We start from the raw sequence: 19,079 nt of genomic DNA, 5'->3' as shown, positions 1-19,079 counted from the left end.
ATGTCATAATGACCTGTTTGAAGTTGCCGTTTTTCCTCTGCTCCCAATCCATCATGTCGTGGAAAATTGGGATCATAATATTTCGAACCTCAGTTTGGGGGACGAGGGTGACTCCCAGGAAGGGTCCCATCATTCCTGGGATGAAGTGGGGCTTGTTGTCACCTGGATTGGGTCAGAAGGCAGTGTTCTCATTGATTTCATAAGGATGTAAATGCAGGTGTGACACGTGTGCGAGTGTGTGGGAGGATGGTGTATGTATGTGTATGCATATACATTGATGATGATGACGCACCTAATTTTTGCCACATGCTGAAGAGCTCATACGCCATCATCACTCTCATGTCTCCACACCTAGAAAGAAAAGAGTGGGTATTCAAGTTTAGAGAGTTAAAACAAACACGTGAGCCGGTGTCGGAAAGAATGCACACAATGAATATACGGTGGTTTCTCACTTGTCGAGGACTTTCTTCCTCTTGGCGGGGCCGAGTGCCTCCAGCTGCAGACTGGGCTGGTTGATGTACAGTACAGTGAGACTGAAAAAGGAGTTCCACACCTGACACACACACACGAGACAAACAAAAGTTAATGCTACTTTGAATGAATAATACTAGTTTCACAAACTGAATCATGAAAAAGCATAGCGTATTTTGTTGCGTTATGGTGTGGTGGGTTTCCTAAATGCCAACCCACGCTGTTGGGACACACGCACCTTGAAATCAAAATCTGCCTCTGAGAAGTTCTTGTGCAGCGCCGGGGACAGAAACTGTGTTGTCACTACGATGATGCTGCAGAAAGCAAACATTACACAGTCAGCTTACAAAACGAGGAGCAGCCAAAAATAGATGAAAAAAAAAAAAAATTGCAACACAAGCGTCACCTTCAGGGCAGGATTATCTGAGGAGAGTCTGATCTAATGGTTGGCTGTGTACCCTTACCATCTCTGGGACAAAGACTGCACGACAGAACAGGAAAAGCAGACTCACTGACTAGTTAGAAGCCTCATGACACTCCAGTCTCGGGGGAAGATAGTCAGCTTCATCAGGTTGCGAAACACACAGAAGATCTTCAACAGGAACTCCTGCATGAATATATTAACAAAATGTATAGTCTGGGTATGTACTAATCAGGCCACAGCAAAAATGCTGTAATCTTGCTCAGCTCTGTGATTCAAAGAGTTTCCCACCTTCAGCTCCTCCTTGCTATGGAAGTTGTTCAGTAGATGGTGAAAATGGATCTCTGTCATCTGTCGGAGCAGAGAGAGGAGACAGGAAACATACTCCCCCTGCGCAAGAGAAAATGACAGATATGGACATACATATTTAGAAAGGTTAATCATCAAATATTCACTAAATTTCCATTTGTTTGGATTGTGTATATTTTAGAGGCCAATGATCGGAAGCTTACCGTTATCTCGGCAGTGCACTGGGGACAGCGTTGTCCCCTGGACGTCTCCACAGAGTGAGACTTGCTCATGATGGACAGCAGGGTCTGCAGCAGCACGTCCAGAAGGCTCTCCACCATCATCTCCACCTCCTCTTGAACTGAAGACTCCTGAGGCGCCGAGAGCAAGTAGAAGGAGGCAGAGAAACACTGAGTCAACAACAGAGATGCAAATACGCTGCCTAGTGGGAACACTTCAGTGTTTACAGCTGCTTTACCACGATCCAATACATTTCAAAAGAAAATGGGGATTTTATGTTGCATTTATTAATTCAATTGAACTTTTTCTGAGATCAAATGGGATTTTCGGTCATATATGTTGAGTACACATGTGGTACAAGATGCTAGTACCATGGAGCTTGTCTTGATTATGGAAAAGATGCTGCCAAGGATCCCAGAGCAGATGAGCAGCTCCCTCTGCTGGCGCAGATGCAGATGGATATGATGTAGAACCACCGGCAGCAAAATACTACGAGACTCTGAGGGCAGAGAGAAAGAAAAAGAGAAGAGAGAGAGAGTTAGGATGAAACTGAAAAGTACTGTATGCACACTATTCTCACGTACATGGTTGTTTCAGTATCTTCAGAGGATGAAAACACCTTGTAAAACCTTCACATTTGTCTTACCAGGGAAGAAGAAGAGGCGGCTCTCAACTGTACGGGCAATGGACTGCAGTTTAACCACATCCATAGACTGGCCAATGTCCACTGTGCTGGGCATGCTCCCTAGGGTGCCCCTGACATATTCGGCGACCTCCTGAACAGTGAACATCTGCAGCAGCTCATCAAAGATATCAGGGAAACTGTTCAACAGTGCTGCCTGAGGGAACAAAGAGCACAGAGGGGGATTGTGTAGTGTACATATGGAATATATAAGCTCTTTCAAAGAAGCTACACTCAAATACATTATAACATTATAACCATTGCCCTTTTCTTGGTGACACCAACACACAGTAACCCCAAATTAAGCCTGCTATTAATATTCCAAAAGGAACATGACCAATATCTTAATGTAGGAACACAGTTCATCTCTTTGTACAGCCATAATCTCAGTTTGTCAATATTCAGTCACAAATATCCAGTTTAAAAAAAAGTAAAAAAAAAAAAAAAAAAAAAAAAAAGCCAAATCTAAACTCTTTGCTTCTCAGTTTCTTAAGAATATATATCATCCTGTTTGAGCAGCCTGGTGTAGGCACTGCCTCTGCTGCATTGCCGAACCAACACAGGGGGGCGCTGTGACTTACTGAGATGGTCGAGAGCCCCGAGCGTGACCACAGAGAGGCATGCAGCTGGTCACACCCCTAAACTGTCCAAGAGCAAGACAGGGATGAGGCAACAGTGGGGGGCGAGGGATAGAAGCATCAATCACAGAACGCACAGAACGAAAGGTGGAACAAGTGACGAGAATGAGACGAGAAACAAATTAAAATTAATCAATGAAACATGAAATCAGACTCAGAAGATGAATAAATGGAAAAATAAAAACATTTAGAAACAAAGATAAAGTAAGACTGCTGAGCAGGTGACATACATCGTCGGAGCAGCAGACAGTGAAAATTTCTGGTCATGAGGTGTGAAGTGTCTGACCTGCGTGAACACCAGGTTCTCCGAGCTGCGGCTGTCCAGGCTCAGGACGAAGCGAATGGACTGGAAGAGCTCTTGGATGCTCGCTCTGAACTGCTCCTCCTCCATCCCACAGGTGGCTCTCGAGTACAGGATACGAGACTGGACGATGAACTTGAACAGGTACTCCAGAGCCTGGCAGGGTTGTTGGCAGCATGCAGATGGAGACATGCAGTCAGCTAAGGTACATGTCATATTGTATTATCAGTTCCCTAACATGAAATGAAAACTAAGCACTGAATGGCTTTGCGGTTAAAAATCTATACGTAAAAAGGAAATGTTTTCAATTTTCGGGTCTCATTACAGAATATCTCTTCACATAATCTCATCAGAGGGAATTGAAAAACCATGTGGAAATGTTGCACTCGGCACACGTCAATATGTGCAGAGGTTTTTTTGATAACTTCCTTTCATTAGCTTCCTTTCATCAGCAGGCAATACACTTCCTGAGGCCTCATATTACTCCTTATCAGCCCTTCTGTTTGACCATTTCCGCATGTCCTACTAATTAATCCCTGTAGAAAGAGCCAGGACGGACTCGATTTATTCTGCCACTCTGAAACTAAACCAGACAGAGGCGTGTGTGATACTTTACCCTCATGGCTTCCTGGATGTGGTCCTGTCGGACGACCTCGGCCGAGCGATCCATGTACCACTTCAGACATCGAATCAGCTCTCTGCAGAAATGATAACAGTCAATATCACATTTGACTATGTTGGTACGTAGATTATAAATTTCATGTTCACTGAAAAGAATGGAGTAAATGTTTGTTGTACTTGTATGCCAAAGCCCCAGCAAAGTGGTTTTGGATGTAAGAGTCCATGACAGGTCTGAAGTGGTAGAAACGGCTATCCCTGAGTAGGTTGATGATGAACACCTGAACAAACATGTATATAAAGATGTTATGCCCGTTTCCTCTGCTTCAAGTCACAATGCATAATTTAATTTACGAGTACAGTTGTGCCTCTTTAAATTTCCTACCAGTGACTGGAAAACCAGCGGTCCGTATTTATCAGTGTTGTCATCTAAAAGACAGAAGAGCGTATCCAGGACATCTCGCAAGAACTGAGGGGAAAAAAGAAACAACACTCAGCACAACCATCACATTAAGGGCCTTGCTGTTGACTAAAATGGAAACAAAGGGTCGCCCCTTCATCTGGAAAACATGGCACTAATGTGAATAATGTGACTTATAAACCGTTTTACACAGTAACAGATGTTTTACTTAAATTATTTGTGAAAATGCATTGTGAAAATCCAGTGAATTAAAAGCTGTAAATGCTTTATACCTAATCTGATCAATATGTAATGATATCATAACATCACCTGTAATCAATGAAGTCACGCTTGGATTTTATCCTAGAAAACTGAAAATGTCTTTGCTTTCTCAGCCTAAATACTGCAAGAGAGGCAAATTTAAATATTTTATGTAGTGTGTAGTCAAGGAAGCCCACTACACCACACAGCTATACAGGAGGGTAAATATTTTTACATCCTTCACATTGTCAGATAAATTATCTGAACTCAGTCACCTTGACAATCTCCTCTCCGCTGATCTGACGCAGTCGACCGAGGATGTCCAACACCCTGTCTGGATGAGCCTTCCAGTTCAGAAGAGCCAAAAGGTCGACTGAAAAGAGAAGGAAATCAAACCGGGTTTAATCAAACTGAACAGGAGGTGAAAATATATGAGGAGCAGCAGCAGCAGCAGCATGTAAGGTGTTAAGATTACCATTTTGTGTGAGTTTGGTGGAGCAGAGTATTGTGGAGACCCAGAAGGTCTCTTTAGGGCTTCTCTGGAAGGGCAGGTTGGCCGGCAGGTTGGGGCAGCTGTTGAAGTCCTCTTTACAGCAGGGCAGGCTCAGGTACAGACCCTGGTTACTGAAGGTGGCATTTTCATCACACTAGAGGGTGGACACAGGAGGGTCAGAGAGGATTCATTAAGGCTCGGAGACTGTTAACAGTTGGTGCCGCTGCACCAGCATCATGGGGGCTTGGTTACAGCTGCAGCAGGGTGTTTTCATGTTGGCCCCTGGCCTGGGAGCACAGAAACCTTTCAATGGCTCTTCGCTCTTGCAGGAGTAAAGTAATCAGCCAACTGCAGGGAAGCGTTTCTGTGCTGTTACTGACCAATAAACAACCTGGATTTCACTCCATGACCATGCAGTATGTATATATTATCATAAAAACATTTTATAACATCATATTACAAAATGTGATATAATTACATATTTTATCACATCGTATTTGTAAAATATTACTCTAACAGGCTACAGAGTAGTAATTATAATCTAACAGGCCAATATCACATCATGTTGTTAATACATAATGCTAGCATACTAAAAATGTTAGCATGTTAGACTGACATAATATGATATAATATTGTGTATAGCAAAGAATTTCCCAACCCTGGGTCTGACAGCCCATGTGGAGCCGCTTCATGTGCAGATTTAACCATTGGTCAGTCTAATAGTGCATTTACTTGGGCATTAGTATCCTGGTCATGATTGGATGTTTGTTTGTTTGTTTCCCAGTTACTGTATGTGCTGCATTTGTAAACGTCTTATCCAGGTTTCTGAACTGCACACAAAACCAACATAAAGCCCAAAACTAAGATAGTAGTGCACACGTAAACGCACTCATTGATATACTGATACAGGTTAAATAACCGTAACAGTATTAAAATTAACCCGAACCCATGAACACTCTAGAAAAGAATGGTATGAAATATGTCAAACTTACACTGGTTTATTTATGTGACCACTGCTAGTCGTGGTCATTTGAGAAATTCAAGGCCTGAAAGCAAGGTGAAGCTAGTAAAGGCTGACAGTAGCCTATGGACAAAACACCTGGTATGACATTGTTGGATCAGTCATCCAGGGCTGCACATTTTTTGGATGATGGAGAGCAGAGAAGAGAAAAAAAAAAAAAAAAAAAAAAAAAAAAAAAAGGATGGCACATTTCATCACATGTCACAGTCTTCTGCTATTCTGCCAACATGTGATGAAGCTCACTCTCAGAACGGCTCATTCCACCAACACAAACACTACACCACAGCTGTACATCATCTAAAAAGGCTCACCATAATGTTTCTTTATCTTTGAGCATTTTTATGCACACAGTCACACTATCAGTGAAGGAAAATATTAATGTCTTTATGCATCGACTTTCTGCACTTGCTACTGGGCACCATGTATCTCAAGTGTGTGTCAAATCTGCTCATACCTTGTACACATACAGCTCATGGCTCTCATCTGACAGCGTGGTCCCATCTTCTCTCATCAGAGGAGTGAAGGCAAAGCCAAACAGTTTTTTCTCTCCTTTGTCTTTAGCTGAAAGAAGGCACACCATAACATCATGCTGTATATCTCCCCTGCACAAACCATGCTTGTGTAGCTCTGAGGGAGATCCAGTATGTCCTCATAAACTCATGTACTGAGGGATGACTGCCACTGGGCTGCATTACTGACTCACTGGAGCAGTGTCTGAACTCGAAGCGTAGGTGGGACCCTCTGAAACGATCTATGGGAATGGGCAACTTGACCATCTCACTCCAGCGAGGGCTGTTGTTGTGGTAAAGGACAAATGAGCGATATTCGCTGGTGTTGGGCTCCCCGCTGCCCAAACTGATGCAGTCCTGAGGAGGGGGGGGGCAAAAAAAAAAAAAAAACAAGATTAATGCTAGTGACATAAGCAGTTGATCAAATGAATGTGTGGATGGATGCAAGGAACATTATATTCATCGTGACTCATGCATTGATCATATGGTGCATAATATCTCATGTAAATATGTGTCGTACTTTGAGCGTGTCCCCGTCAGCATAGAGCACATAGAGAGTGACTTCGATGTTCTTCTGGACGCTCTTGCCGCCCCTCTCAAACTCCCCCCGCTCAAGGGTCAGATACAGGTCATTGCGCGTGTCACCTAGGACAATTACACAGAGGAAACTTTGGTTAAAAAAGGAGAAATCCACTGATTTTACACATTAAAAAGTCAAACCTCTGGCAAACAACTGTCCACTGTGAGTCCGACAATGTTTGCTAAATTGGTGGGAAGCTCTTTTTTAAGCTTGACACATTATGTCATGAGTAAATTCATTGCCCTACAGCTTCATCACAGCCCTCCCCCAACACAGCTTGAGCTTCAATTTTACCAACAACAGCAAGGCATCTCAGAAATTCCCAGACTATGATTACAAACGCGTCTCCTCCCTGGCGATGTTAATAAGTACATGACAGCCTCTGCTCTACAGATGAACTGCGAGTGGTCAACATAAATTAAGCCGCTGTGTGGACTAAGATGTGCACCACACGTCGTTGTTCTTGTCAATGAGAAATGACCCCGCTGAGCTGTAATACACCGTAGCTCATGACTGCCCCAGCACCTTTTGTGAGGTCAGTGTTTAATGGAATAAATATCAGAGGCAACAGTGGAGGAATATATTGCAGTTATTTATAAAATCAGATTACAGTTATTTATATCCAAGTCATTTCCTTGGGGACAGATGAGTCACAAGGAGTGATATTGGGCGGTATTTCAGGCTAAGAGGAGAGGAGAGGATCACACATCTCAACAGACACAAAGCAGAGCAATGTTAGCTGATGAAATATACCGAAATAAACACACACCTGTCCCTTTCTCTCTTTGAACTATCATTGAAGACCTCTACTCTTTATATTTTGTACAGCACCTGACCTAAATGTTGATCTCAGAACTTAAGAGTTTCAAAATACTGGCTGCAGAAGAAGTATTCAGATCCTTTACTTGAGCAGAAATAAGAGAACTCCATTACAGGTTAAAGTCCTGCATTCAAAGTATTAGAGGCTACATGTATTTAAAGTATCAAAGCAAAAATACTAACTCTGCAGAGAAACTGCCCCCGCGTGTGGCATTATTAAATATGAGATTATTGGATATGTAATACTGACGCATCAATGTACATGTTGCATTTTACTGTTGTAGCCGGTTGAGATGTTTCTCATTTTAACTACTTAATGCAGTTTGGTCCAGTGGTTCCCATCCTAGGAGCCGGGCGCCTTCAAAGGGTCACCAGAAAAGAGAAGACTTGATATGTCATAAAATATTTTGATATGAGATGACTAATGAGATAGGAAAGAAGAAAAACCAAAGTTCTACTTCATTCTTCTAATCTTTGCTGGTTTTGTGAAATACTTGAAAATGTTTCTCTTTGGGGCCTGAAACATGTTTAAATGACACCATGAGTCATTTAGAGAGGAAGTGTCTCTTTGATAGAACTGCTAATAACACACAAACATCTGAAATGTGATAAGAGCTCAAGAGGGAAGGTAAGTTTATTTGTGTAGCCCGTTTCGACAAGGTAATTCAGAGGGCTTTACGTAAGACACACGCATTAAGAAATATAGACACTACTTTTTTGTCACATGCCAAATGTTTGGGAATCAGTTTAATCTTACAAAAATTGTTATCCAGCACTTTTAATGTTAAATCCTGATCTGAAACTCAAATTCAAGTAAAGTACAAGTACCTCAAAACTGTACTTAAGTACAGTATTTGAGTAAATGTACTTAGTTACTTTCCATCATATATTGCAAAACCAACTTATATTTCCTCCTCAGCACAGCCCTCTCTGCTCTCCTACGTTAATTCTATTTCCAGCTGTTTTCTTGTATTCGGTCTTTAACCACCATCCTCATCCTTTTTACCCCCATCTCTCTCCCCTCCTTCATCTGCATCCTCTGAACCCTGATCTACTCGTTCCAGTGCTTTTCATTCCTCCAAGCCATCTGGCCTCTGCTCTCCACCTCCTCTCTGACCCTCTATGTCCCCATTACCGCCCACTGCTCCTTGCCTCCTTACCTGGCAGGATGACATCTGGGAAACCCAGTTTGCGTGTGAGTGCCAGGGCCCTGTTGAACACAGCCTGGTTCTCTCGTCTGATCTGCTCCAGCTCACCTCGCAGCAGCTGCAGGGAAATGATGAGGCCTGGGGGCAAGGGGTGGTGGGTGTGCATATGTGTGTGTGTGTGTGTGTGTGTGTGGGGGGGGGGTAGTAAATGAAGAGGTGTTGTGGGAGGAATGCGGAGTTGAAGGAAAGAAAGCAGAGGGACGGAAAGGAGATAGGGGAAGGGAGGGACAGAGGGGTATTTAAGGGACGTTAGTCAGAATGTGGGGGAGGAGAAGACAGACAGGAGAGTGGATGGAGAGACGTGATCAGAGCCAAGGAGAACAGAGGGAGGGAGGAGAAATGGTGTTGTGGAATTACGCAAAGAAAAATATGGGTACCGCACAAATCTAGTGACAGATTTTTGGGAGGCATGAGTCATAATTTAAAGTGTGACTTGCTCATAAGAGGAGAAGTAATAGGGAATTGAAAGAGTTCAGCCTCACAGCAAGTCCAATTTTTGAACCTCCACTCAATTTGCTTACTACCAAAGATATAACCAATATCTTTGGTTTATAAAACCCAATGGCTGAGCTGATCAGCTACGTTTCCTCCTTCAGGCGATTATTATCATGCTGACAGAGGTGAGCAATATGGATACAATCATCTAATGTAAAGTGATTTTAATTGACCACAATTTTAACTGTAGAACCATTTACAGATAAAATAATTAGATATGAATTTCTGTTTTTGGCTAATCCAGTGAATAAAAAAAAAATGCTCTACATTCTGGGGAATAAACTTTAAGGGCAGAAATCATTAGTCAAACAGTCAATACACAGAAAAATAATTGGCAACAATTTATCAATCAAGTCATTTTCTAAACAAAAATGCATGAAGCTTTCTGGTTTCAGCCTCTCACATGTGAATATTAGGTATTTGTAGACTTTCACAGAAGTCTAGGATAGAAAACAGAGACAAAATCGATTCATCAAGAAAACATTTGGTGGCCCTATTCCCTTTCTTGCTGAGAGGGAGATGAGAACATACCTGTGTCTCATACCTGGCCTCCTTTAAGTATGAAGAGCAGAAGTTACTGCACCCAACCAAGGAATAGTCTCCACATTCAGCATACACAGTATTTCAAAATCATCTAATGGTATATCTCGCCCAACCCCAGTCACAGTCATCAACACTATCATGATGAAGGATGTCTAATTTCCCTTTATGAGTTATTGAAAGGATGGTTCATGTGTGTGAACCATCCTTACACAAAACATATTTTCTCACTTCACCCTTAGGGGTAAATGGTTTCTCTGAATCATCCGATCACACACTGTTTTTCTTGGAACTACTTCCTACCGAGGAAATAGTTCCTATAATAACTGGTGACAGTGTGTGCTGCGGATTATCCAGAGTAACTGGGGCACTGTTTCTAGAAAGAGATGCTGATGCAGAATTTTAAATGTAATGTTTTGAGCAACACAGACAGCACTGGATTCATCCACCAATCTCAAAATTGGGTTTCTGAAAATCCAGGCAAAATACAAGTAAGGCTTCATTTTGTATGATAATTGCATATCTTAGATGCTGATGAATATATATATTTACTCAAGACTATGTGTCCTTGACCTCCTACTTGCCTCCTTGCTGTGAGCTGCTCTGGATAAAAGCATCAAATACTAACTTTGACTCTGACTTTTTTGTCTCTAAATTCTCACTAAAAAGGAAAAAAAAAAAAATCCAATACCAGGAGACCAAACACGCAAGAGATGTGTAGAGACAAGATATTTACCGTAGTTGGTGCTGGGAGCTGAGTACTTGGTGTTGGACTTGCGGATGATGTTCTCATGTACCTGGTACCACTCGTTCTCATTGTTACATCTGGAGAGAAAAGACAAGCGGGTAGAGCTGTTAACAGCGCACCCATTAGCGGGTCCAGATGGAGGGATCGGGAGTGTGTGCATGGGGACTATATGAACAGCATGTGTCCCAGAGCCGATTTCCTCCTGGAGAAAAGGTAGCAGCAGGGGGAGGTGCTATCAAGCAGCACATTAGCCCAAATGCACAGCACACTAAGCAGACCTGACAGCCAGCTCTCTACCAGCCTTTTTCATTACTGTGGGCCCGTAGGCCCCTGGGAAAAGCATGGGGAACTGCACAGACTGGAGCGTTATAGGAGCCGACAGTTTGGAGGCAGCTCAGCACTGAATCACTGCTTGCTTTTTAAAAAAGGGAAGAGCTCTGCGCCTCAGCACAGAAATCCAATAAAAATGACAGCCCTCTATTCTGGAAATCTTTATTTCACACAGAGCTGTAAAGTTATCCTGAAAATACCACGCAAGAAAAATGTCATATAACTGGACGGCAAAGCGTATGAATGACCTCTGACCCAGAGGGGATTGCTGAGGAGGACATTGTAGACTCAAGGAGACATCCTAGCTGTTGACCGACAGGAGGAAACGCTGAGCTTTGTGTTATTATCCTTCGTCCTCTAACTTTGCTCAATTATCTATGTGTCATCTCTCTCGGTCTCTTCCTCTCTCCTCCTCTGTGTCTCCTTCCTTCGCTGGGTCGGCTGGTGCACAGGAGTGGCTCTCTGTGGCGAAGCCTAACAGCAGCAGCCAGATTCACAACACGCCAAGTGCCCCATCACAAGGCCCGGGGTGAGCAACCATTGATTTTCCAGAGGACACTTCATTATCATTCTGGTCAAAACACACCAGGCATCAACGCTGAAGCACTAGGTTATCATGCATGACATTTGCAGAACATTTACACACATTCCCGCCCCACTACATAGACACTTTAGTTTCCCAAAGTACAGAAGCAATGCGACTACCAACCGAGCTATTACACGGACATATACAGAAAAAATGAAGTGTACACAGACTGTTTCACTTTAAACTTTCAGAGGAATTTATAAAGCAAAAGAAGAAGAAGAGGAGGAAGAGCTTTACATCTGTACTCACGTATAAACTTTGAGCACAAAGTCCTTCTCCTCTTTGAGGTCTGTGATGGTGTGGAAAACATCACTCATGGCAAGAACAGCGCAGCCATAAGGTCGTCTGTACTGCACATGAGGGGGGCCTTTCTTCGAGTCGTTCAGCAGCATACGACCTGGACGCAAGAAGGAGACGCAAAGAAGGAGCACTGATTATATCAAAAATCTCCGTCATTAAACATGAAGAATATGGTTCTTTTGGACACTGTGCTGATTTATTTACCAGTTCTTATGACATGTGCAACAATGTAGAGGTCTCTCTTCAAGTCTTTACTGCTCAGGTCCTGAGGAGAAATGGGATACCGAGAGAAATGTCAGCACAGCTGAAATACAGAATATTTGTATTTTATGGGTAGAAGGGGGAAGATGTTACCGTGAAGAGAGCACACAGACGATCAATCTTCTCGGGATTCTTTGGTCCTCCATTTTTGTTCAGTTTCACCATGAACTTCTCACTGCAAAAAGGAAGCCAGTTCACAGTTTGAGTCTCTCAGCCACAGAATGCCTCCATCAACAGAGATAGTGTGTAGACATATGTGTGTGTTTGCCCTTGCGTGCATACAGCTCAGCAGGCCTGTTATCTGTTCACTGAGATTCCTCTGCGTACCTGATCTGTTTGGCCTCGCGAGTGTCGTACAGAGAGAAGAAGACGTCTGCATCCTCGCTGATGCTGTTGTAAGTAAAGCTCTTCAGATTGATGAAGAGATGGTGCGACACGGGGACACGGCAACCGTCACCATGGCGCTGTCTCATGCTGTCACCCTGGGAACGAAGAAGAAAGTGACCACTAACAAGACAGGTCCTTACTGCAACCGAGGCCAAGTACCTGCCATTCTGTATACAGATAAGCTTATTTAACAAATCATTGGCGGCAATGCAAGAGGTGAATAATTCACTGATGTATGCTCTGTAGTGTATTTCATCCTGTCACAAGTACATGCTATTTACAGTAGACTGAGCAGACATACAGGGTGTCATCAAAATAAAGAAATTATGAATTAATGATGAAAAACTGCAGCGCTGGTGGTTCTGTATTTGTTGTAAGGGGCTGCAGGGAGAGTGCTCATGTCCATCTAATACATTTTTGCAAAGTCCTTTTAAAGGGATATTTTGACATTCTGGCAAATAAACTTAATTGTTTTCAGCTGCAGTGACTTACAATTTGCCATTTCTGTCAGATCCATATATACTGGGTTCACCTTAGCCTTGTTTGTTCTCTTGCTGGGAGTTAGATGAAAAAATTGATACCACTTTAATGTCTATATGAAGATACTGCTCGCAGCCGGTTAGCTAAATGTAGCAAAGAGACTGGAAGCATGGGAAAAGAGTTAGCCCAGCTCCGTCTGAAGGCAACAAAATCTTCCCACCAGCACCTCTAAAGTTCCATGCCATGCTGACTGTTGTCCCTCGTTTCCAGTGTTTATGCTAAGCTAAGCTAAACGGCTGCTTCTGTCAGCTTCATATTTACTGTACACACATGATCTTATCTCACTCTCAGAAGAAAGTAAACAAGCTTTTTTTTTTTCTAAATGTCCAACTACTCCTTTAAGTCAGGCGACATCAATTAGATTAAACAGTGGGCCAGTTTTTTTTCCAGAATATTCTGTTATGTTATTGATTTATCAGAAAAAGACTCATGAATATATAACAAACAAGATATATAAGTGAAGTTTATCTGTAAACATATCTACTGTAGATTAATGAAAAATTATTCTGATTGACAATTTTGATTATTAAATTTAAAACTTTAGCTTTCATCAAAGGGCCAAATATTTTTGTAGGACGGCCAGATTTGGCCTATAGGTCGCTATTTGCCTACCGCTGCTCGACAGCCTTATCTCAGCTTAATTTAGCCTTTGTGGGAGATCTAGGATCTAGATGCAAAACTATGCCAGAAATTTCACATTAAAAATATTACACCGCTTAACAGAGCCTCAGTGCAACAGGTCTTTAAAATAATGTTCCCAAAAACAAATGAAATTCAGTGGATAGTGTTATTAAAAGTGCCCTACTGTACCATTTGTGCATACATTTGGGCATATGTGGTCCCAGTGGGAACCAACCCTCACACCCTGGCAGTATTGGTGTGAGGTTCTTATGTAGCATGGACAACAACACCTTGTAATTAAATATATCATCTAGGGATTTTAACCCTACAAGTTCTTATCCTCAGTGCAAATGGAAAAATCCCTCGATCACCAGGATTTAATAATAAAGAGTGTGAAGGTGATAGGCAGGATACCCTGACCTCAGGATGATTTGGAGAGTTTGGAAAAGAAATATAAAATGAGAGTTGGAGAGACAGACAGTATGAAAAGCTTCTGATGAATTCATAAACAAAATGGGTTTGTAAAGACTGTACCTGATTTGTGCTTTGCTGACCACAGTGTCTGCTGGATACGTGCTAAAAAAGAGTGAAGTTCAAAAGGAAAGATGTCAGATCAGTCGGCCCATTCTTTACTCTTCCCACGCAGCACTGAACTTATTTACCTTATAGCAGCTTCAGACACACGCTACCTGAACAATGCTTCGGCTGAAGATACAAATCTAACAAAAATTCACCTACGTTCGTTGCAGAGTGGCTATACTACCGTTCCTGCAGCGCTAAAAGAAGCCCACATGAGGCAAAACGTGAGCATGTGGGAGAGGAGAGGACAAAGCCAGTATCGCCCACACACACCTCTCTGCTCAGCAGCCTGAAAGAACTCCTCTACTCCCCTACCTGAAGAGGTGCCAAGGCCTTATGCCCTGCCAAAAACAAGCTCACTTTCATCGACAGAGTCAGGAGGCTTTTTGGCAAGGAAGAGCCACGCTGTTGTTTCTGGACAGAGCATTTAGTGCACAAACATTCTGCGTGCAAAGCTGAGAAACATGGCAATGGGATAATGGGAGGCTGCGGGGCAGTTGGAAAGTGTTTTGATCAGCATATGGAGCTACAACAACTAACCAGAAAGGATCCCCCTCCTAGATAACTGTCTCCAGCAGTATTACATTAGATTTCATAACATCTGTGCTGTAATCGCATATTGCTAAAATTAGATCTGCTTCTCCTCTCTCTCTCTCTCTCTCTCTTCCTCTCTGTACAGGTTTGGAAGTCCCACATCGCTACAGCCAAAATACATCTGAGACATTATTTATTTATGGAAATACATCTCTAGTCTGTTTGGTGGTTTAGAGCAACTAAGACTAAAATATGTAATTTATTTGAAAAAGAAATAATAAAAAATTCATTTGTATGTATTTTCCCCATTGCCTCACCTGGCCCTGTCACTTTGCATTATGTCTGCATTGCTAGCTAGCAATCACGCTTGTGAGAGTCACGTGGATGCGAGAGAGGGGACACACTCAATATGGCGGTAAGATAAGCATAAAGAACAGGTCACATGAGGCAGTTCCAACAGCTGACTCGTGCTCTCTCTTGTGAGTCACCTTCTTATGGATGATTTGATAATCGGTACATTCACACATCCCTACACATCCAACAACACGTTCTTATATGCAAAACCAGGCTGTGCAATGGAAAAAAAAAAAGAAAGAAAAAAAAAGTACACAGCAGACACAAGAGCTCATAGTGTGTAAAGAAAGCATCATTGAGTCATGGCTACAGATATAGGGTATGCATGCTGCAGGGATGTATATGCAATTGCATTTTTATCATCCAAACAATACACAGTCACTTCATTAATTTAATCCATTTAATGATTCAGGGAATGAATTTGTACAGCCTACATACCAGTTTGTATAGCTCCGATACGCTGATCTGATCTGGATCCACCATTTCAAACTCTTTTCTGGGAACAAGATCTAAACCAAGGTGCCTGGTGAAAGAGGGATCAAGGAGGTATAAGGGAGAACACAAAAAAACTGTTGAAAATAGAGGTTCTGAGTCAAAACAATGTCACATAACCTTCAGTGAAGGTTTATCAAAAGTTGAGCTCTATACATAGGTTACACTACTCAGTAAATTCCAGGTTTTATTTTTAGTCTTATTCAATTATGGAATCTGACATAAAATTTTCATACCATCCTTAATAAACATGCTTTAGTACATTTACTCAAGTACTGTACTTGGTATGATTCTGATGTAGTTACACTTTACCTGAGTATCTCTTTTACATGTTGCTTTATACAGGTACATTTCAGAGGAAAACACTGTACTTTTTACCCCACTGGAGCTATTTGACTTCTGTGGTTATTAGTTTGCATATCAAGGGAATAATTTGCCATTTTGGGAAATACATATTGTTATATTGTTATATAAACTAACACACACACACACACACAAAAACAACAATTGGCTGTTTTACTGGCGGGGGGGGTTACAGTTATGGTAAGTCTGTTCTGGTTGCATGGCAACTGCTCAAGGCCAAGATATATATAGTGGTAGTGGAAAATTGTACATTTCCTAAAATATCAAACTTTTGTTTTAAAGTGACAATCTCAAAGATTTTCATTTAAATAAGTGTCTTTTAGGTTACTATCTATCAGCGAATAAGGTAATGTGATAGTGATTGAGCCGATGACCCGCTGGTGAAATTATATTAAAGTCTTTGCATTCTACAGTTTTATGAACTGGGTGTCTGGTATGACTCACCCACAAAATCACAGGGAACAGGAGTCACTAACACAAAGTTAGTGACTCCTGTTCTAAAAACAAACCTGCTGTTACCATGTATGGCCATAGGTGTTGTCAAAGATAACGAAACGGAGATCTTCGAGATTGCTACTTTAAGACATGATCACTTTATCAAATGTTATGAATACTTATAGATTTAGTAACTAGCCAACAGTATTTAAAGTAGTTAAACACAGCTCCTCCGTGACCAGCCACAACATTAAAATGCGGCTTATGCATTCATGTATCTTTTCAATAATCAATGATGTAATGTATATATCACTGTTTGGAATTTACAGTATATGTACAAATACACATATATACTGCAAAACAATTAGCTTGTAGAAAAATATAACAGGTACAATATTTCCCCTCAGAAATGTGGAGGGGTAAAAATACAATGTAACAAAACTTGAAATACATAAGGAAAGTGCCTGGACTTAAATCAGTCTAACTCCTATCTAAACTGTATAAACTGTACTCTGTATCAGTTTGTTGCAAGCTACAGTTTGATCTATCAGTGACACTAAATGAAATACTCAACAAAACTCCATTTTTCAATGGTGACATCATCACATCCAGTGGACAATTTTAGATTTGTCCTCTGCATCGTTTTGTTCCAACTCCTTTGTAAGACACACTGTATTTGGCATCTTTGGAAACGCTGCAACAGTACAGTGGAATGAGGACTTATGGATTTGAACAGTGCTTGACCACTCAACATGAGTTTATACTGACAAACCCACAACAGAGTCTGTGGGAATAAAGAGGTTAAGTACAGTACCGGAGTAAATATACTTCGCTTACTTTTGCCATTGACTCATGTCGTGCTGTTGTATACCATACTGTAACCATAAACTGTGCAGCCTCGAATCATGGAGTACTATCAGTGCTGCAGTGACCATGAAATCAAATCACTACAGCTTTCAGGTCAGTGTGCGGCACAGAGCACTGACATGCATGGTGAACGCACTACTCAGTATCTCAGGCTCCACTTCTGAGTGATTTTTTTTTTTTTTTTTTTTGTTTTTAAAATTAAAACATATTGTTCAAGCACAACACACTAATGTTGACCAATACAGTGATGTAGTTCAAAGTGATTAAGTGTGTACGTTTAAATGTGTAATTGTGCAGTGAATCTCATACTAAACTGACAGATGGGCTCTCCTCATAAAGCTCTTCTTCGGCCGAGCTGGAGCCCTCTCATCTTTATCTCTGTTATGGATGCCTGTCACTGCTCGGTTGGATCGAGTTTGAAACTGGCAACAGTAAGAATATGGCTTTACAGTTCCTCCAGGGGGATGTGCATTGACTTTAAGCCGCTTGAAATTCACTCATCTGCTAAATGACCATAAAATTACATCATAGAGGATGCTATTACGTACCCACTCACCCAGTACTGTAGATCTCTCCAGTGCCAAGGAAATATTGTATTCTTTGGTGGCCAACAGTTAAAAACAAATGTTTTTAAAGCAAGCCTTCTGACTCTTGATACAGTGCGTTCAGTGTAAGAGTTACTCACTCGTTTCCCCAGTCAAGCCGTACGGTGATGTGCCGCTTGATCTCACGAGTCTGGTCCTGGGCGAGATGACCCTGGATCAGCTGCCGACGCAGGTCGATGAGCTCGTTCATCACATGCCGGAGCTTATGGAACAGATCCACCTTGTGTTTCTGTTGATGTAGCCAAAAAAAAAAAAAAAAAAGACTTAGTTGGTATATATGATCTCCTTCTACTGCAGAATTTAAGTAAAGACTATTTATAAAACTCATCCTAGAATTTAGCTCATGCTATCTGTGATATTGTTTGTAAATACAACTACAAAGGTAAAACAGAAAAAACAAATCTGAAAAGTGGCTATATCGAACATCAAGATTTTACAGTAAGTTACAGTGTGATCAAGACAACACTCACTCTAACCACATTGCCACAGAGACTTAAGCCCGCTGGATTTGTAAATGAAACAAAAAAAAAAAAAAAATCTCTTTACAAGTCTGCTTTGACCTCCTCATGGTAATGAATTTCATCACCATTTCTCATGGGCCAAGGACAACACTTAATTCAGGCACACTCTGTTCTGCCTAATGGTAGGACAAGCCCACATTACCACCCAGGTTTGTTTACATAAATGAAAAGATTAAGCGCCACAATGCCCATGTAAATTTAATGAGGATAAACACTACATGTTCTCAAAGGCTGCTTGCTGCTGAAAAACAAAGATTTTTGTCAGGGTTGATGAGCCCTTTCGGACGACTATTCTGCAGGGCTAATTATGTACATTATAACAGATACAGTTATGCTTAGGCCATTGCTCCCTGAAGTAGTACCATGAATTCTAATTGGCAACAATAAGGTGAAATGTATCAACATCTAGCCAATGCTACATCCTATTATTATGGACGCAACTGTGGCAACATGGCCCATATCACACAGGGGGTGAGCACCAAAACAAGCCACTGTTAAATCAGCCCTTCACATTAGTCGAGCTTCAGAGGAAGTTACATCACCACACCAATGCCTCGGGCTCCTTAGTTGC

The 19,079-nt window shown here is 41.7% G+C and overlaps 1 protein-coding gene across 1 annotated transcript in view; it reads right to left on the bottom strand.

Annotated features, from left to right (window-relative positions):
- LOC111217283 (dedicator of cytokinesis protein 3-like) overlaps positions 1-19,079 on the bottom strand; it is a 46,464-nt gene that overhangs the window by 17,239 nt on the left and 10,146 nt on the right. The window contains exons 6-32 of the mRNA XM_022739066.1: positions 18,068-18,216; positions 15,664-15,748; positions 14,293-14,334; positions 12,538-12,692; positions 12,304-12,385; positions 12,154-12,214; positions 11,899-12,046; positions 10,722-10,810; positions 8,903-9,028; positions 6,864-6,988; positions 6,538-6,700; positions 6,289-6,395; positions 4,796-4,967; positions 4,596-4,693; positions 4,045-4,128; positions 3,840-3,940; positions 3,658-3,739; positions 3,027-3,197; positions 2,067-2,259; positions 1,792-1,919; positions 1,405-1,551; positions 1,184-1,282; positions 984-1,078; positions 710-785; positions 453-553; positions 293-351; positions 14-162 (exon numbers count right to left, since the gene is read on the bottom strand). Of these exons, the coding sequence (XP_022594787.1) occupies positions 14-162; positions 293-351; positions 453-553; positions 710-785; positions 984-1,078; positions 1,184-1,282; positions 1,405-1,551; positions 1,792-1,919; positions 2,067-2,259; positions 3,027-3,197; positions 3,658-3,739; positions 3,840-3,940; positions 4,045-4,128; positions 4,596-4,693; positions 4,796-4,967; positions 6,289-6,395; positions 6,538-6,700; positions 6,864-6,988; positions 8,903-9,028; positions 10,722-10,810; positions 11,899-12,046; positions 12,154-12,214; positions 12,304-12,385; positions 12,538-12,692; positions 14,293-14,334; positions 15,664-15,748; positions 18,068-18,216 (3,087 nt within the window). The remainder of the gene's footprint in view (positions 1-13; positions 163-292; positions 352-452; positions 554-709; positions 786-983; positions 1,079-1,183; positions 1,283-1,404; positions 1,552-1,791; positions 1,920-2,066; positions 2,260-3,026; positions 3,198-3,657; positions 3,740-3,839; positions 3,941-4,044; positions 4,129-4,595; positions 4,694-4,795; positions 4,968-6,288; positions 6,396-6,537; positions 6,701-6,863; positions 6,989-8,902; positions 9,029-10,721; positions 10,811-11,898; positions 12,047-12,153; positions 12,215-12,303; positions 12,386-12,537; positions 12,693-14,292; positions 14,335-15,663; positions 15,749-18,067; positions 18,217-19,079) is intronic.

This window comes from Seriola dumerili, unplaced genomic scaffold (genome assembly GCF_002260705.1).
Source record: "Seriola dumerili isolate Sdu_G_001 unplaced genomic scaffold, Sdu_1.0 BDQW01000043.1, whole genome shotgun sequence".
Classification (NCBI taxonomy): domain Eukaryota; kingdom Metazoa; phylum Chordata; class Actinopteri; order Carangiformes; family Carangidae; genus Seriola; species Seriola dumerili.
Note: the sequence above shows the minus strand (reverse complement) of the source record. Positions and strands in the feature narration are given on the sequence as shown.